We start from the raw sequence: 17,112 nt of genomic DNA, 5'->3' as shown, positions 1-17,112 counted from the left end.
TCCAGGGAGATTTATGTTAGAAATTGCATCATTTCCCTTACTGGGGCAGCATGAGGCAATGGCTTAGTTCACAGTCTAGAGACATGGCTGCAAGCACTGCTGGGACCAAAAGTAGTCTAGCTGTTCTCCGGATCTTGGTCAATCAGCAGCAAAGTGGCTGCACAAAAGCATGGCCACCCAGGTTGAATCTAGGCGGAGCACAAAGAAATATTTTTAATGCTTCACAATGGTATTTTTATATCTTGTTCTTCAATCATTACAATCATGATTGTTCTGCATTTATGTGTTTTAAAACTTTGCTACTATAAGTAATATAGGGAATGCAGGTTTTGCATAGAATGTATCTTCATATGAGGAATTTACTAACAGGTTTGAAAATGTGGAAAGCTATTGGTAAATTACATACTTTCTGAAGCCAAGAAGAAAATTATGCTTGAAATATAAAAAGAATCAGCAACTGAATTGACATCAAATGTGCAATGTTAAATAAGCCCCAACAGGTGGTATTACAAGAGTCAGTATTAGATTTATTGTATACTTAGTCCTGGGGTATCATAAAGTCTCATGGAAGCAGATTTAACCTGTATTATAATTAAAGTATACTATTAACTATTTGGGTTTCCTTTTCTTGTCTTTCACGACTTTTTTGTTTCTAGCATTTTGTGTAAATACTGTCATTCTTAACCTCTTGGAGATGGAAATTTAAGCTCCTAAGCCTCTTCATCCATATGAACACTGAGACTTTTGGAGAGTAAAAGGACTTGAAAAACTGAATTAGACTCCTGGGATGCTTAGTTGAGCCTCCTAGGACTGGACACTTCCCAAGGCATTAATTATAAAGGGAAATCCAGAAAAAAAGATGAGTGAAAGTCAGACTGATTAATCAATAGAAAACCTGCATCAGGAAAGAAAGAACTTTACTCAATTGAAAGAAGACTTATTCCCCCCCCACTTTTTTTGATGTTTTATTTTTCTAAAATATTTAGAAATAGTATACTACGTTAGTTAATAGGGACTGGACTTGAAATGCAAATTAAAATTATTTTAATTATCTATACATTTCTCTTTATCTTCTAGGAAATTCAAAGTAATTCCTTGAATGAAAATCTACGTTTAGCTCAAGAATATGTGAAATTGCAGAATACTTTCTTTACAGTAAAGAGTGGTTATTTAAGCCAGCGTGACAGACAGTTTCCACTTGACAACGCAATTGCAGATAAAACACAGGTACAATTTTTCTTATTTTTGAAAAATATCATTGTATACTTGACATGTGCATTATAAAAAATGCACATGGAGTCTCCCTTTGATAGTGGCTCTTTATATCATCATCATCATCATCATCATCATCATCATCATCATCATCATCATCATCCCATTGATCGTCGAATTTCTCCAGCGGTCTCAGTAACATCTCCATTCGTCCTATCCCTGAGATTTTAGAAGCCTCTCTCTACTCATCCTTCCCAACGATGCCGCATTGGATGCTCTTTCAGGGTCAGGGGAATGAGGCCCAACTTGTTACTGGTTTTGGCATATTAATACACCATGGGGAGTTTGCAAGGCTCTCCCAATTGGGCAGGAAACTCTAGGTAGCTTCCCAGTTTCTCCCAGAGGGAGAAGTAGGCTGTAAAATATCGAGTGCCCGCAAAGCGGCCACTAGCTTCTGGGAGCTTGCTTGTTGTCTCTGGATGTTGACCATTGATGGGATTACACAGCACCGGGGCCAGTCCCTGGGTGTGACCGCCTAGCTACTGGGAAATGGGAAAACTGGGCAGAAGAGGCCCAGTCCCGATCCGAGCAGGCTGGGAGGGCTCAGTCCCACGCCCCACACACCTGGGTTCCTCTGCCAGTACCTTCATGCGTGAGGCTCATCCGAACGTGTGGAGAGGGGCCTTAAGCATGGCTGTGGCTAGGCTCCGGAGGTCTTCAGCCGCTGGGAGCTCTGCTCGGGGCAGGGAGGAAAGCTGGAGCCCATCCCCTCCGAGGGGCCTCGGGGAAGACAGCCAGGCGCGAGGGCAAGAGGCTCTTTATATAGTGTCACAAAATGCTATATTTTGTCAATTTTTTTTCTACCTTCTTATTAATGATTTTAAAGTAAATTCTGAAGGCCTACTTGAGAAACAAATTTATTTCAGAACTTACTGCTTTATAAGTCAGAACTATATCCTATGTACAGTACACAGAACCTTGCTTACAGAGGTCAACCTGGGTTTGACCCTTGACAACCCATTTGGTCCCCTGAGCCTTCCAATGTGACCCCAGAGTTAGGAATAAGGCTGAGCACTGCGGTGTGGCCCAAAATGAAAAGAATCTACTATTGAGCTGGACTGTAAATCTTTTTTTGTAATATATGTGCTCCATATGTTTTTTTAATTTTCTTACTAGATGTAGAACTTAATTAGAAACCTGGAGATATAATTTACCTTCCTTTGTCACTGAAAAATCACTAAAAATGCTAGTATAATCAGTAATATTTCCATAGTAATAATAATTTGAAAAATGAAATATACAACTGGCTTTAAGATCTTGCCACTTTCTCTCTGTGCTTCTCTAGATATTCACTGACAAGAGAAGTTATTTTCTTTGTTTCTTTATGAATCTTTGTTCCCTCATAGGATTTGAACTTAGAAAAATAAAGATTTGGTTATTTTATTAAGACTTCATATAGTCATAAGAACCAATAGACTGCTAATGAATCCTTTCTCCTATGTCACCCACATTGTTGTACTATGAACTAGTAGTTTAGAATTCCAGGACTATTTATCCCCCATTATTCTGGAATACTTAAGAAGATAGAGAAACATAGTTTGAGTATAGAATTACATATGCATAACTTGGTAATCTTGGAAAATAAGTAACTGACAAAATTTTTTTTTATGTATAAAATGATACTTAAGGCAGTGAGACTAATGAAGAGACATCCATAGTTACTTTGTAAATGAAAGGATAACTGAAGCAACTGTAACTATTGCTGTCATCTTGCATACTGCTTGTAAACTCTTCTATATTTCCCTTTTGTATTTATTAGAGTTAAGATTTTAAGAATGATAGAAAAACTCTGTTTTTCTATTAAAATTTTATATTCAAGTAGTAATAAGAGTAAGGGACTTCTATAAATATGTGTGGGAAAGAATCCAAAGTAATAACTCAGATTTAAAAGCATTGCTCTGATTTCAAAAAAAGGACATCAGTGTATCTATTAAGAGCATTGCCCCATCACTTGATGCTTTTGAAATTGTTCTACATGTTAAATACAGTCAACTTGTTGTTGATCATTTAGGAAGAGAAAATAATCAATGCCTATACTGAATTTTACTTTCAGGAAATTTTACTTTCTAATTTTACTTTAGAGGGAACTAAAAACAAATTTTAGGAATACTTGCTATCAGTTTGAAAAGAATCTTAGGTGGAAAATAAAAATATATGACACATCTGTATAAATACTAAAGAACTCGTATCTACTTTTAAGAGAGTTGACTCACATAATATCTTCGTGTAGAAACTGTAATTATCTTGAACATAGTTTTGGAATCAAAGGAAATCTGATTCAAGATCCAAAGAGTATGAACAGAGAGTGGGACATTCTGGTAGACTGGGTAATGTTTGTAGAGATCCATCAGGAATCATACTTTGAGCACACCTGTTTCAGGGAAACTTTCAAAGATTTATTTGTACTTCCAATCATTTTTCATTTCCATCCTTCAGCTATGGAGGTCATTAAGTGCAGGCTGCCCTTGTCAGTGTCATGTAGGATCAATTTGCTGCAATGGACAGAGAGGCCTTATTGATGCTGTTAAATCTGTCAGTGAGAAATCGTATGTCATTAGCGTCTAATGCACTACTTACAGGATGGAATTTGGCCACCAGACTGAGAAAAACCTTTAAGGCTTTAATCCAGTGTCTTGATATTGCAGCATTCATATGTATAGGAGTAAGTGCAGGCCTATTTTAATACATGTTTTAGGTCTTCAATTAGTTTAGTTTTAGGACTACAAAGCACCTTTCAACTGTTGCCCTTGTTAAATTCCCTTGTCAGACAGAGAAAATGGTTTTCACTTTTAGGAATTTTGCTTATTCCTTTTCTGTTTTAGATTGATTTCATTGATTCTCCTCATAATTTTTTGGCAAGATGAATATTTTAATTTTTATGCTTGATAGAATTAGTCTCTTGACACAAGTTATACATGCTCATACATCTGTATTTTTAGACCAAAAGTAGCAGAGAAATCTGAATGAAAAGGAAAACAAATTAAGTATAAGTTACAATGTTTCCTTTCCTTAATTCAATTTTATGTGCTTTTGTCTCAGATTTTAGAATGTTATAATATTAATCTTGGTGATGAAATGATCCAAGCTTTTCTATGTGTTGGTATTACCCTATACTTTTAACATTTGCAGTGATAGGTGTTTCTATTGGTAAAAGATAGAAAATTTTGTTTCTGAAATTATAAAAAGATTTTATTTATCCTGCTCATAGGTAATAACAGAGTAATTTAAAATGTCTCATATTTAAGATAGAGCTAGCGTGATGGGCAGGACCATGTGCTTTGCATGGTGGAGTCTGGGAGCTGCATCGTCCCTTGGCACTGCCTGAGACAGCCTCAAGCACATCTCACTCCCCGAAAATAAAGTCTGGTTTCAAATTTTAAATAATAAAAGAATAAAAATTGAAGGAGGGACAATATTTGGAAAATTTGTTCAAGAGAAAACATGGCTTCTCCACAGTGGAAAACAGTCATTTTTTTCATTGTTAATAAAAGCTTTAAGAAGTGTTTTATATTTTATTTTTTTAAGATTTTTAATTTTATTTTATTAAGACACCATACTTAGAGTTATTTACAGTTTATTAAGATATCATGATTGACAGAGTTTATTCATAGTTACAGTATAGTTCTTCAATATTCCAGCATCAATTCCACCACCAGTGTCAACTTCCCTCCACCAGTGTTCCCAAGTTCCTTCATCTCCAGCCCCTAGCCACCACCTTGACTGGCATACATTTCCTCTTTGTTAAAACCTATGAATATATTTACAAAATCACCATTGGATTGTTTAATTTATTGTTTGGGGACCATACCCAGCAGTGCTCAGGACTTACTTTTGGCTTTGTGATCAGGGATTACTTTACTTCTAACTGTGTTCAGGATTATTCAGACCTTTGGCAGTACCAGGGATCAAATCAGAGTCAGCACACGCAAGCTCATTAACTCCTGTACTGTCTCTCTGGTACATGTTTTACTTGCTACCTCAAAATCTTTGGGCCTGCAAATAAAAGCAAGGTCAGCAATCTTACAAAACTGATGCGTTTCTCTAGTCTGCAAACACGTCTCTTAAAAAATGTTAAGTCATTTTCCCAACCAGTAATTTTTTTTTTCTGGTGGGAAAATACTATTTAATTGGAATTATTTTATTTCCATAGAGTTTATAAGTAGGTTTTATAACTATAAAATTGTAAAACTTGGGAGCAAAAAAGATAGTACAACGGGCAAGGAGCTTACCTTACAAAAAATGAACTTGGGTTTGATCCCCAGCATCCCATATGGTCCTCCAAGTCTTTCCAGGGAAAGTTCCCTGACACAGAGCCAGGAGAAAGCCCTAAAAACCACCCGGTGCAGCCCAAAAACAAAATCAAAAATTGTAAAACATTAGGACTAGAGAACACCTTTAAAAATTTTTTAGTCTCCGAAGAAGTATTTTACAGATGAAGAACTCCAAGAGCACACAACTCTAAAATAATTTTTTTTTTTTGCTTTTTGGGTCACACCTGGCAATGCACAGGGGTTACTCCTGGCTTTGCACTCAGGAATTACCCCTGGTCATGCTCAGGGGACCATATGGGATGCTGGGATTTGAACCCGGGTCGGCCGCGTGCAAGGCAAATGCCCTACCCGCTGTGCTATCTCTCCAGCCCCTAAAATAAAATATTTTTAACCCAGAAATAATTTTTGAATTATACCAAAACAAGTAAATTATTCATTACATACTTCTTATATGGTAGGTATATTTTCTACTTAGAGTTGTCTTTCACGGTTTACATCTGCAGTTGTTTTGCAATTCTGTGGGAGTTTCAGTATAATGAATTTTTTTTTTAGTTTCCAAATACATATATGCATCACAATGACAGAAACATTTGAAAAAATGCTGTTGCAATCATCTTTTACAAATATACAAAGCTTATAATTTTTAACCTAGTTATTGATATAAAAGTGCATATTACAAGCAGAATATTTTCTTTGAGTCATTCCTTTTTTTTTTCTTTGGAGTTTTGTTTTTATTGGAGATAGAGTACCAGCTTCTATAATCCTTGGAGCTTCTGAAAAGGAAGAATACTATTTCCCTAGAAAAACTGTTGTAAATTTTTATATAGTTAATAGTTAATACCCGAGAAGCACTATGTGCAAGGCACTGTACAAATTTTTCAAAATGATCTTAGTAATTTCCTCAAAAATTGACAGAAACTGAAAAATATACAGTATTAAGTACATCAAATAGTTTCTTTTTTTACAAACTATCTTTTGGTATAGTATATATGATTACTGTCACTGTCACTGTCATTCTGTTGCTCATCAATTTGTTCAAGTGGGCACCAGTAACGTCTCCACTGTGAGACTTGTTACTGTTTTTGGCATATCAAATATGCCACAAGTAGCTTGCCAGGCTCTGCCATGCAGGTGAGATACTCTTGGTAGCTTGCCAGGCTCTCCCAGAGGGGCGGAGGAATAGAACCCTGGTTGGCTGTGTGCAAGGCAAACACCCTACCGCTGTGCTATCACTCCAGCCCATATGATTACTAATACTATTAATTATGTAAACATATATCTCTTATACCAAATCTTAATGTAACTACTATTATAAAAAGACTACTCCAGAGGCATGAGCAGTGGGTTCAGTACTTGCCTTCCACAGGGCTGACCCAAGTTTTGAATCTTGGCATTCTATATAGGTCCCTCAAGAGTGATCCTTAGGTGTAGAGCCGAGGGTAAGCCCTGAGCACGAGCAGGTACAGCCCAAATGACCTCCCACATAAACACTGTCACTGTCACTGTCATCTTGTTGCTCGATTTGTTCAAGCGGGTACCAGTAACGTCTCTCATTGAGAGACATATTGTTACTGTTTTTGGCATATCCAATATGCCATGGGTAGCTTGCCAGGCTCTGCCGAGTGGGCGCGATACTCTGGGTAGCTTGCCGGGCTCTCTGAGAGGGGTGGAGGAATCGAACACGGGTCGGCCACGTGAAAGGCGACAGCCCTACCGCTGTGCTATCACTAAAAAAATTGCAATAGGCATTACATAGTTTCTACAAGCTGTAAATATGGAATTAATATGTGTAGTGAGGGAAAATCATTGTGATATTAGATAGAAAAGTGCCGTAAGAATAGAACAATTGGCAACTCCTCGTTTTCCAGGACAACCTGTAAGAGGGCTACAGATGATCTCAATCGAGATGAAAGTTTAACGATAAATTTATGAACATGCAATGATTATAGTATGTAGTTATTGTTTTTCTCTCTGTAAACTCAAAAAATATTCTAGCTAATTTTATATCAGTTTGTTAACACATGTGTTCTGATTTAAGATCATTCAATACAAAACTACGTGAAACCAAAAAAAAAAATTGTTTTTGGGCCACACAGCAGTGCTCAGGACTTACTCCTGGCTCTCCATTCAGGGATCACTATTGATGTGGCTGGATGAACATGAGGGTGACAGGGATCAAACTCAAGTTGGCTGTGTACAAGATAAGCACCCTGTCCACTGTACTATCTGTCTAGCCCCAAAGCGATATTACTTTTATTTGTTTTGAGGTCACACCTAGCAGTTATAAGGCTTACTCACAACTTTGTTCTCAGCCATCACTCTGGTTGTCTCACAGTCGCATGAAAGGTGCCAGGGATCAAATCCAGATCCATTGCATACTAGCCCAGTGCCCTACCCACTGTGCTATCACTCCAGCACTTACCAAATATCTTTGAGATGATTATTTGTACTTTCAAAGATTCTTGCTTCATGAGACTTTGTGATAACATGAGCCCCACAGTCACCTCAACAGTAGCTCAAATAAGAATAGATAAACCGATGTACTTCCAAAGAACATCCTCTAGTATAAAGTAAAATGTTCACTAATTATTTCTATTTACATTCTATATGTAACTAAGAGGCTTAAATCTTTACACTGACAAGAATCCAAGGAAAAACAAAGGTGATTAATTCCCTGGGCAGTGTTTCTCTACATCCTCGAGATTCTGATCTATATGTAGAATTTTATTACCATTATTTTTTACGTAGCTGACTATTTTAAGTATTGATTTCTTCTAAGGCTTAACAGAGTTCCCTCCATTTACTCAGGTAGCCAGCATTTTTTTTTCAATTTTATTTTTTCTGGATGATTGGAGTGATAGCACAGCGGGTAGGGCATTTGCCTTACATGAGGTCGACCCAGATTCGATTCCTCCATCCCTCTCAGATAGCCCAGCAAGCTACCGGGAGTATCCCGCCCCCACGGCAAAGCCTGGCAAGCTACCCGTGGCGTATTCAATATGCCAAAAAGAGTAACAACAAATCTCACGATGGAGACATTACTGGTGCCCACTCGAGCAAATCATGAACACTGGGGACGATAGTGCGACAGCGCTATTCTATATGTACAAGTACAAACTATATTATCCTACTAAAGAATAAATTACTTTTTGCAGGCTCTTTAGTGCATTTACAAGGCATTAGTTAACAAATTATACTTTCTTTTTTCTTGAAATGGACCTGGGCAAATCAGCATTATCTCAAAGATTAAAATAATTCTACCTAGAAATCTCACCTTTAAAAATCTCTTACAGAGACTCCGTAAAAATGTTGTTCATGGATAGGCATGAAAACATTTTCCCTTTCAGATGAATGGTAACTCTTTAAAGTATTTTTCTTTATAAAAGTATTCCTGAATATGACAGATGTGTCTTTAAAGTCATGAACAATTTCATCATAGTAAACTACTGGTTTAAACACACACATGGTGATTCAATATAAATAAATAAACACAAGCACGAGCACACACACACACACACACACACACACACAAAGAAAAGCAAAAAATAAAAATGCATTGAATTACATAGTTTTGAAATTGCACCAGGTACAGATCATTTTCAAATTATTTCTTTTGATGCTAGTAATCAGAATTTTGTGGCCATCAAGAAAAATCATTCTCATTTTAAAGAAAGACATATGCAATGTACTCATAGGTTATTGACAAAAGTATATAAAACAAAGCAGCTATCTGCATGATGTACATAGAAAAAGAGCAGAAGTGTTATCTGTAAAAGCAGAAAAGAATTTGGCTTGCTTGACTTTTTGTATCAAGCATGCTACAGCAATCTTTTGATTCTAATATGAAACTATAGTAAGGATCATTGCACTAATGCATGAGGATTTGTGATAATGTTGCAGAAATTTTACTGTCAAAACTGAACTGCAGTGTAATGACTTTTGTTATCATGGTTTCTAATAACTATTCAGCATGAATTGACCCTACATATGTTTTGCTGCAATAATATGTCAGTAACTCAAAAAGCTAAAAAGGAAATAAAAAACAATCAGCATATACGATTTATGATTTCATGGTAACCTTTTATCCATTTTTGCTATTAACACTGTCAAAATAATTATAACAGAAACACCTTACAATTACAAGCTATAGGAGAAGAAAGGTGAAAATATAGACACATAGCGGATAGTACAACAGTTGAGCCTTTGCGTTCCACAAGGGCCAACCCGGGTTTAATACCCCACACCTGTCTTTGGTTCCCCAAGCTCACCAGGAGTGATCTCTGAGAACAGAGCCAGAAATAATTTTTGAGCACTGCTGAATGTGGCCCCCAAACAACAAATAGATACATTGTGGTAATTGTAGCCAGATGGTCTTCAAAGTATCTTAGCTTCCTCCTGTCCTCACCAGTGAGAGAGTAACTGTTAGGTCCTTTACTTTCACCAGTTGGATAGTTACTGTCCCTTACTCTGATGTTTTTAACTTCCTCCTGTTTGGAACCTTTGGCACATTTCCCTTTTTCCCTCTATAATGTGTTAGTTTCTTCTGCCTTTTATGGAATAGTTCTTTGTTTCCTCTTGTGTCTCTGCTTCTCTTCTTCACTGTAATGTCTTTTCATCATATTGTCATTCCAATTAATAAGAGAAATCAAAAGTAGTTACTGTCTATTCCACACTAATTCCATGCATCTTTTATGATACAGGTTTGCAATGAATCAGAAATTCTCAGTAACAGAGAACATTATTCTAGTGATTCTTATTGAATTTATATAAATTCTCTAAAGCAATTGGGGTGTTTCCATTTTTTTCACTTCTTAAAACTAAAGGCTGCCAACACAAAGTACCACAATCTGAGTAGCAAAAATCACAGAAGTGCATTGTCTCACGGTCCTGGAGATGAAGTTGTGGGCAGGGAGGCACAATCAGTGCTGTGGAGAAAGGATCTTCTAGACCCTATCCTTAGCTTACTTACCACCATCTTCTTCCTGTTCTTTTCCCTCACAAGGAAATTTAAAATTCCCACTCTCATTGCATCAAAGTTCAGAGTACATATTTTTAAAATCAGATGATCCTAATCCCCTAGAAACTGCATCAGAAATTAAGATTGGAGATTCGGGATGTACCTGTAAAAAAAAAAAGATTAGGGGAGAAAAAACAGCAGCTCTGAGCAGCAGTCAGCATGTAGCTGGCATGCAGAAGGAAGCAAAGCTTCCTGTGGAAATTTGATGATAGAGCACAAAGCCTTGAATTCTGAAAATATGGGGTAGCATCAAACACATACACACACACAAGCATGTGTGCACACACACACTTGACTAGATTATATAAATGGAAGTTTAAGGAGATACTATTATAATTATAATAATCTGAAAAGATAAACCACTGAAAATTAAATTGTACAAACAGAATTCTCTCAAAACAATGGTATGGGAAAATAAATAAGATATTGAGTGATGATAAATGAATACTTTTATTTCTAAAAATAAAAATGCACTGAGATTTTAACAAGCAAAGGGAATATTAGAATGACTCTACTTCCTCAAATGTCCTTATTAGAAGCATTCGGTCCACATGAAATCCTTGTAACTGTATACTATCATTGTTGAGATTTATCTCTAGTGATGTTTCACCAACTTTCAAATTTCAGGATAAATAAATAATTTCAGAATGATTTTATTTAGAAAAATTTTTATTTGCCTCCAAAGAAAAAATAGCACACTGAGATCACACTAACTTATTACATCTATTTATATAAATCATTCTAAAAAACTATAATCCAACTTAAAAGTACTGATTTTGCAGAGAATTTTCACTCTTTTCCTTATTCACATATAATTTTAAATATTCCTTTATAATGTAAAATATGAAGTTCTCTTTGTTAATAAGATAAAAATAGTAGGGGTGTTTAAACATAAAATGAGCATCCTAAAGTGTTATGATCTTGTGAAAAATTGTGAAACATACAAAGGAAAAATCTAGAAAATTAAGATAAGATTCCAAATACTCCTAGCCTCAACTTCATATTATTTTATCATATTTAATAGCTATGATTTTTATTGCAGTATGTAGTTTCAGTTGTCAAGAAGGCTTATAATCTTCAAAGTTTGAAGTAAAAACACCCTTTATAGGAACTATTCTACCTTGATACAAGTACAGTGCAGACTTTATAGAAGAATTCAGCTCTATGTTGAAAGAATAATCAAAACCCAATGGCATATTTAAGATGTAGATTTACAAATTTAAAGTTATTTTGACTGTAATGATGTCACATAATACATTTCAAAAGTAATGAAGAGGGGTCAGGGATACTGCTCCAAGGGTAAAGCATAGGTTTGACATGTGCCAGACCTCAAGTTCATCTTCCAACACTACATGGTCCCTGAATACTATTTGACCTAGTCCCAGTGGCCCTGGTCGTCCCAGCCATGACTGGCCTGAGCAGCACTGCAACAGTGGCCCAGACCCAAATCCCATATCATCAGGCTCACACCACCATGCTAAGTATCAAGCATCTCTCCCGCCCCCAACACTGATGGAGAAGCCCTAGTATGAAAATAGACAGAAGTGGTCAGATACATTTCAATCTGCTCTTCTTTTGGGAATTCCTGAAGCCAATACAAATTCAAGTGTGAATCTTGCCTCTGGTAAGACCTTAGGAAATTATTAACTCATTCAGTTATTCTAATTCTCTGTTCTTTCACTACACAGAAATACTGTGAAGGTTACTTTTTGAAGGTACCTGTGATAACATGCATGGGAGACTACTACACATACAGTATATACTCCTAAATATTTGTTGATCATAGGCTAAATGATCTCCTGTCTATTACAAATATTTCCTTAGGGAGAATTATCTTCATTTTAATTGCCATTAACACTTTTGAAACTTTATCTTTATTTTTCTCTCTATTTTTTATTTTTTTCTTAGACAGTGTCATTACAGAAATAAAACATAGGCCAAGCAGAGAATCTGAAAGATAAAATATGACCAACCTTTATCTCTAACTTCATTGAGAAGTACGATATTAGTGTCTTAAACTAGATACAGCTATCTTCATGGTAATAAACGAAGACAGAGAAAAATTCAAAGTTGTGCTTTTTTAAGTTCTTTCATAACTTCCTCTTTTTAACGATTTTCTATGAAGTGAGGGTAACTTTCACAGAAGCATCAGATCATTTTTGTTATCTTTTTAATTTAATTTTTATAAAGTTGTTCACAATAATTCCAACACAATATTTCAACACCAATCCCCCCACCATTATACCTTCCTACTGCCATATTTTGAATTATTCCACCTGGATCCCCCAAACCCCCCATAATTATTTTTGTATTGCTTGTTATGAATGGACTGGAGCGATAGCAAAGCAGGTAGGGCATTTGCCTTACACGCGGCTGACCCGGGATCAATTCCTCCATCCCTCTCGGAGAGCCCGGCAAGCTATCAAGAGTATCCTGCCCCATGGCAAAGCCTGGCAAGCTCCCCGTGGCGTATTCGGTATGTCAAAAAACAATAGCAACAAGTCTCACAATGGAGACATTACTGGTGCCCGCTTGAGCAAATTGATGAACAGTGGAAGGAAAGTGCTACAGTGTTATGAATAATCTGCTAAAGATGATCCAAAAATGTTTCCTTGGAGGAAAGTGTGTGAAGATTGTTGCATCACCCTGGAGCCCTTAAGCCCTTGTATGAGATGTTGCTCCAGAAATTCTAAGGTTGAAAATAGGGTGATACTATTACCCTATTATTAAATGTTTAACTGAATGGTGACTTTGGGGTCCAGTGACACCTCTGCAGCGTATTGCTCTCTTGCTCTTTCAAGGTTTGTTTGTGACTCTTTAGATCACAATGGCCATTAATGAGCTTAAATGGTACCAGAGACAGTTTGTGGGTGTGACTGCCAGGCTACTGGAAGCACAGGGACCAGGAGGAGGTCACCTATTCCGGACTCCATGGAGTCACAAGTCTTGCATACCAGCTTTTTTCAGTAGATTCCCTCATGGATGAGGCTCATCCAGGCCTGTGCATATTAGCCATAAGCATGGTGACAATTAAATTCTGGAGGCTTTGGCTGCTGGGGCTCTTTTGGGGTGGGTGAAGGGGCTCACCCATTCCCCTCTGGGTTACCCGAGATGAGACAGGCGAGTGCCGGGTCCAGTGGCATCTCTGTGGCGTGTTGCTATCAGCATCACATTGTTAATTAAAATCCTAATAAGACATTTTGTTTCTAGGAATCTGTTTTGTGTATTTTGATTATTCAGCTTTTTATGTTTTTATATTTTATTTATACTAAATAAATTGATAATTACCTAGAGTGTTGATAAGCACAGTCTGAATTACTTAGTGCAGGTGATTTTTTTCGGTTGTGTGTGGGGTGGGGAGTGCACAACTGGCGATACTCAGAGATTACTCCTGGCTCTGCACTCAAGCATCACTCCTGGCGGTCCTAGGGGATCATAAGAGATGCTGGGGATCGAATTCTGGTCCTCTGTTTGCAAGGCAAGAAACATACCCACTGTACTATCGCTTTGGCTCATGTGAGGGTGATTTAATGGTGGTTGAATAGAGATGGTTGCTAGTACCAGTGCTTGGAAGCTACTAAAAATATCAGCATGAATTTAACCATAATTATTTTTTGGTTAAACATTCAAGCATATGGGGCATCACAAACCTAAAAATAATGGTTGAAGCCATACTTCCCTAAGTTTTGAAAATGTGACAAAGAACAGATTCTACCTTCTGGTAACATGATGGATTATCACTATCATTTTTCTTGTGTATTGTCTGTAATGCTATCACATAATGAGATTAGATGGTTCTGGTATGATTTGATATTTAGAAAACTATGTTTGTGTTTCACTGAACCCATACTTACACAGGTGATTAAATTTTGATTGATTACTTTCAGTATATTTCCAGGTAGACCAGTAATGAAATCCAGTTCTTTCACCTATTCAAAGCATATGTATAAATATTTTGCCTTTTCTAAATTATACTTATTTCAAAATTCAGAAGTCCTTATAATACTTCAAAGTACTACTTGACTTTTATACACAGCTTTTTTCTTCTCTTGATTTCATGTGTAGATAACTATTTGCTTTTAAATGTCTTCATGGATAACTCATTCTTTAATGCTCCCATCCTTTCATCCTGACTACTTCACTCTGATCAACATTTATAACTACTTTCTCCCAAAAGGCAAGTAGTGAAGGCATTTAACTCTAAACAATTTGCAGCTCACTGTATAAGCCTCCTTATTCAATAACTCACTATAATTAAACAAATATTGATGGAGCACAAGCTATTTTTCCTTCCCCATCTTTCAGTATGACTGTTTATTCTCTAATCCGCTTCCTTAATTGATTTGAAGATTTATTCCAGAATTTATAGTTCTGTGTTGATAAAAACTCCTGTTCTATCTTGGTAATGTGTCTCTATGAATTTGTGTAATTTTTTCTTTAGTATTTATCTTTATTAAGAAAAATTAATTTTAATTTGATCACTTTCCCTTTGTCTTTAAAGTCACATATTTTTATATCTAACCAACTTTGGTTTTTGCTGCTATCATTACTCTTCCAATGCACAGTCTTTGTATTTCAAGATTCACTTGAAATAAATGAGGTTATGTTTCTTATTTTTTCCCTTGTAGTCCCCTAATCTAATATACATTTCTATTTGTGGATACTGTAGATATATGTTACCTTTGAATCAATTTCATTATCTTATTATATATGCTTCAGTATTCATAATCTCCTTAACTATTTTATAGTAACAAAAATATAAATTTAAGAAAATGAACTAGAGAAACAATTAATTACCTACACAAAAATATGTATTTTCAGGGTCAAAGAGATAGTACAGAAGGAAGGATATTTGTCTTCCATGTGACCCACCAGGGTTTGACCCCAGCACTGTATATGATCCCCTGACCTCTATGAGAAGTAATCCCTGAGCACAGAGCCAGGAATATGCCCTGAGCACCAAAGGCGGTGCCCCCCAAACAAAAATGAACCATCACACAAGAATTTATTATTTTATATGGAAATATTTAAGTACTTTCATTGCCAATACATTTAAACAGTTTATGTATATGATAGAAGAATGTACTTCAGACAAATTAAAAATGTTTTCTGGAGAGATGAGTTGTTTCCCTATTCTAATTGCTATTTCTGTCATTTTAAATGTACTTCATGCTAAAATTTAGAGATTCCTACAGAGGTAAAATGAGTCATTAAAGAATATATGATATCACTAAGTTTTTTTAAAGCTTATTTAATAAATTACCACAAAATTTGAGATTTCCTCTTAATTACTTCCAACATTAACAAATAGCTAAACTGAATATTTTGATTTGTTTGTAAATTTAAAATGAAGTTTATGTTGAGGATTTTTCTAATTAAAAATACCAAATCATGGTTGCGTATTTGCTTCTATTTACTATGTTTGTTGCATTGATATTCCTATGTGGAGAGAGTATTGTATTTGAAGATAATTACTTAAAATACATACAAAAATCAAACAGCAAAATGAACTACCATAGAAACCAAGGTATATCCTTTCAAGAGGGAGAAATCTTTTTTTTTCCTTTTTGGATCACACCCAGCTATACACAGGGGTTACTCCTGACTCTGCACTCAGGAATTACTCCCGGTGGTGCTCAGGGGACCATATGGGATGCTGGAAATCGAACCCAGGTCGGCTGTGTGCAAGGCAACCGCCCTACCCACTGTGCTATCTATCGCTCCAACCTTGGGAGAAATAATTTTTATACATAATACCCTCTCCCTCTGACATCAACTAGAGTGATAGCACAGTGGGTAGGGCATTTACCTTTTACATGGCCAACCCGGGTTCGATTCCCCCATCCCCCTTGGATAGCCTGGCAAGCTACCCGTGGCGTATTTGATTGCCAAAAATAGTAAAAAGTCTCACAACGGACACGTTACCGGTGCCCGCTCAAGCAAATTGATGAACAAAGGGACGACAGTGTTACAGTGCTACCCTCTGACATAGGGTTGATATCTAAGATATATAAAGCAATCACAAAATTTAACAACAAAAATAAAACAGCCCCAAGACCATAGAGACAGGCAGGGGTGGGTGTGGGGTTGGGAGGGAAACTGGACATTGGTGGTGTGGAAGGTACACAGATGAAGGGATGGGTGTGGGAACATGATACTACTGAGACCAATCATGAACAACTTTGTAACTGTGTATCTCACCGTGATTCAAATAAAAAAAAATTTCGAAAAAGAAAATAGAAATTGAGAAGAACTGAGCAGACACTTTCCCCGAGAAGACATACAAATGACCAGAAAGCACATTTAAAAAATGATGATTATTTCTTAAACTGGAGAAATGTAAATCAAAACCACAATGAGAAAATACCTTACACCAGCTAAAATAGCTATTAATCAGAAAAAAAATTCAAGCAAAAAAAAATACGGAAATGGCATATTCTGGCAGGAATGTGAGAAAAATTAGAACCCTCACTCAGGCTATTTAAATTGGTTCAGTCTCTCTGGAAAACAGTATGGAGATTTCTCAAAAAATTAAAAATAGAACTATAATAC

The 17,112-nt window shown here is 36.3% G+C and overlaps 1 protein-coding gene across 1 annotated transcript in view; it reads left to right on the top strand.

Annotated features, from left to right (window-relative positions):
- The window catches only part of CCDC178 (coiled-coil domain containing 178), a 418,410-nt gene that overhangs the window by 239,089 nt on the left and 162,209 nt on the right, over positions 1–17,112 (top strand). The window contains exon 18 of the mRNA XM_055124824.1: positions 1,078–1,227. Within this exon, the coding sequence (XP_054980799.1) occupies positions 1,078–1,227 (150 nt within the window). The remainder of the gene's footprint in view (positions 1–1,077; positions 1,228–17,112) is intronic.

The sequence above is a fragment of the Sorex araneus genome, chromosome 2 (assembly GCF_027595985.1).
Source record: "Sorex araneus isolate mSorAra2 chromosome 2, mSorAra2.pri, whole genome shotgun sequence".
Classification (NCBI taxonomy): Eukaryota; Metazoa; Chordata; class Mammalia; order Eulipotyphla; family Soricidae; genus Sorex; species Sorex araneus.
Note: the sequence above shows the minus strand (reverse complement) of the source record. Positions and strands in the feature narration are given on the sequence as shown.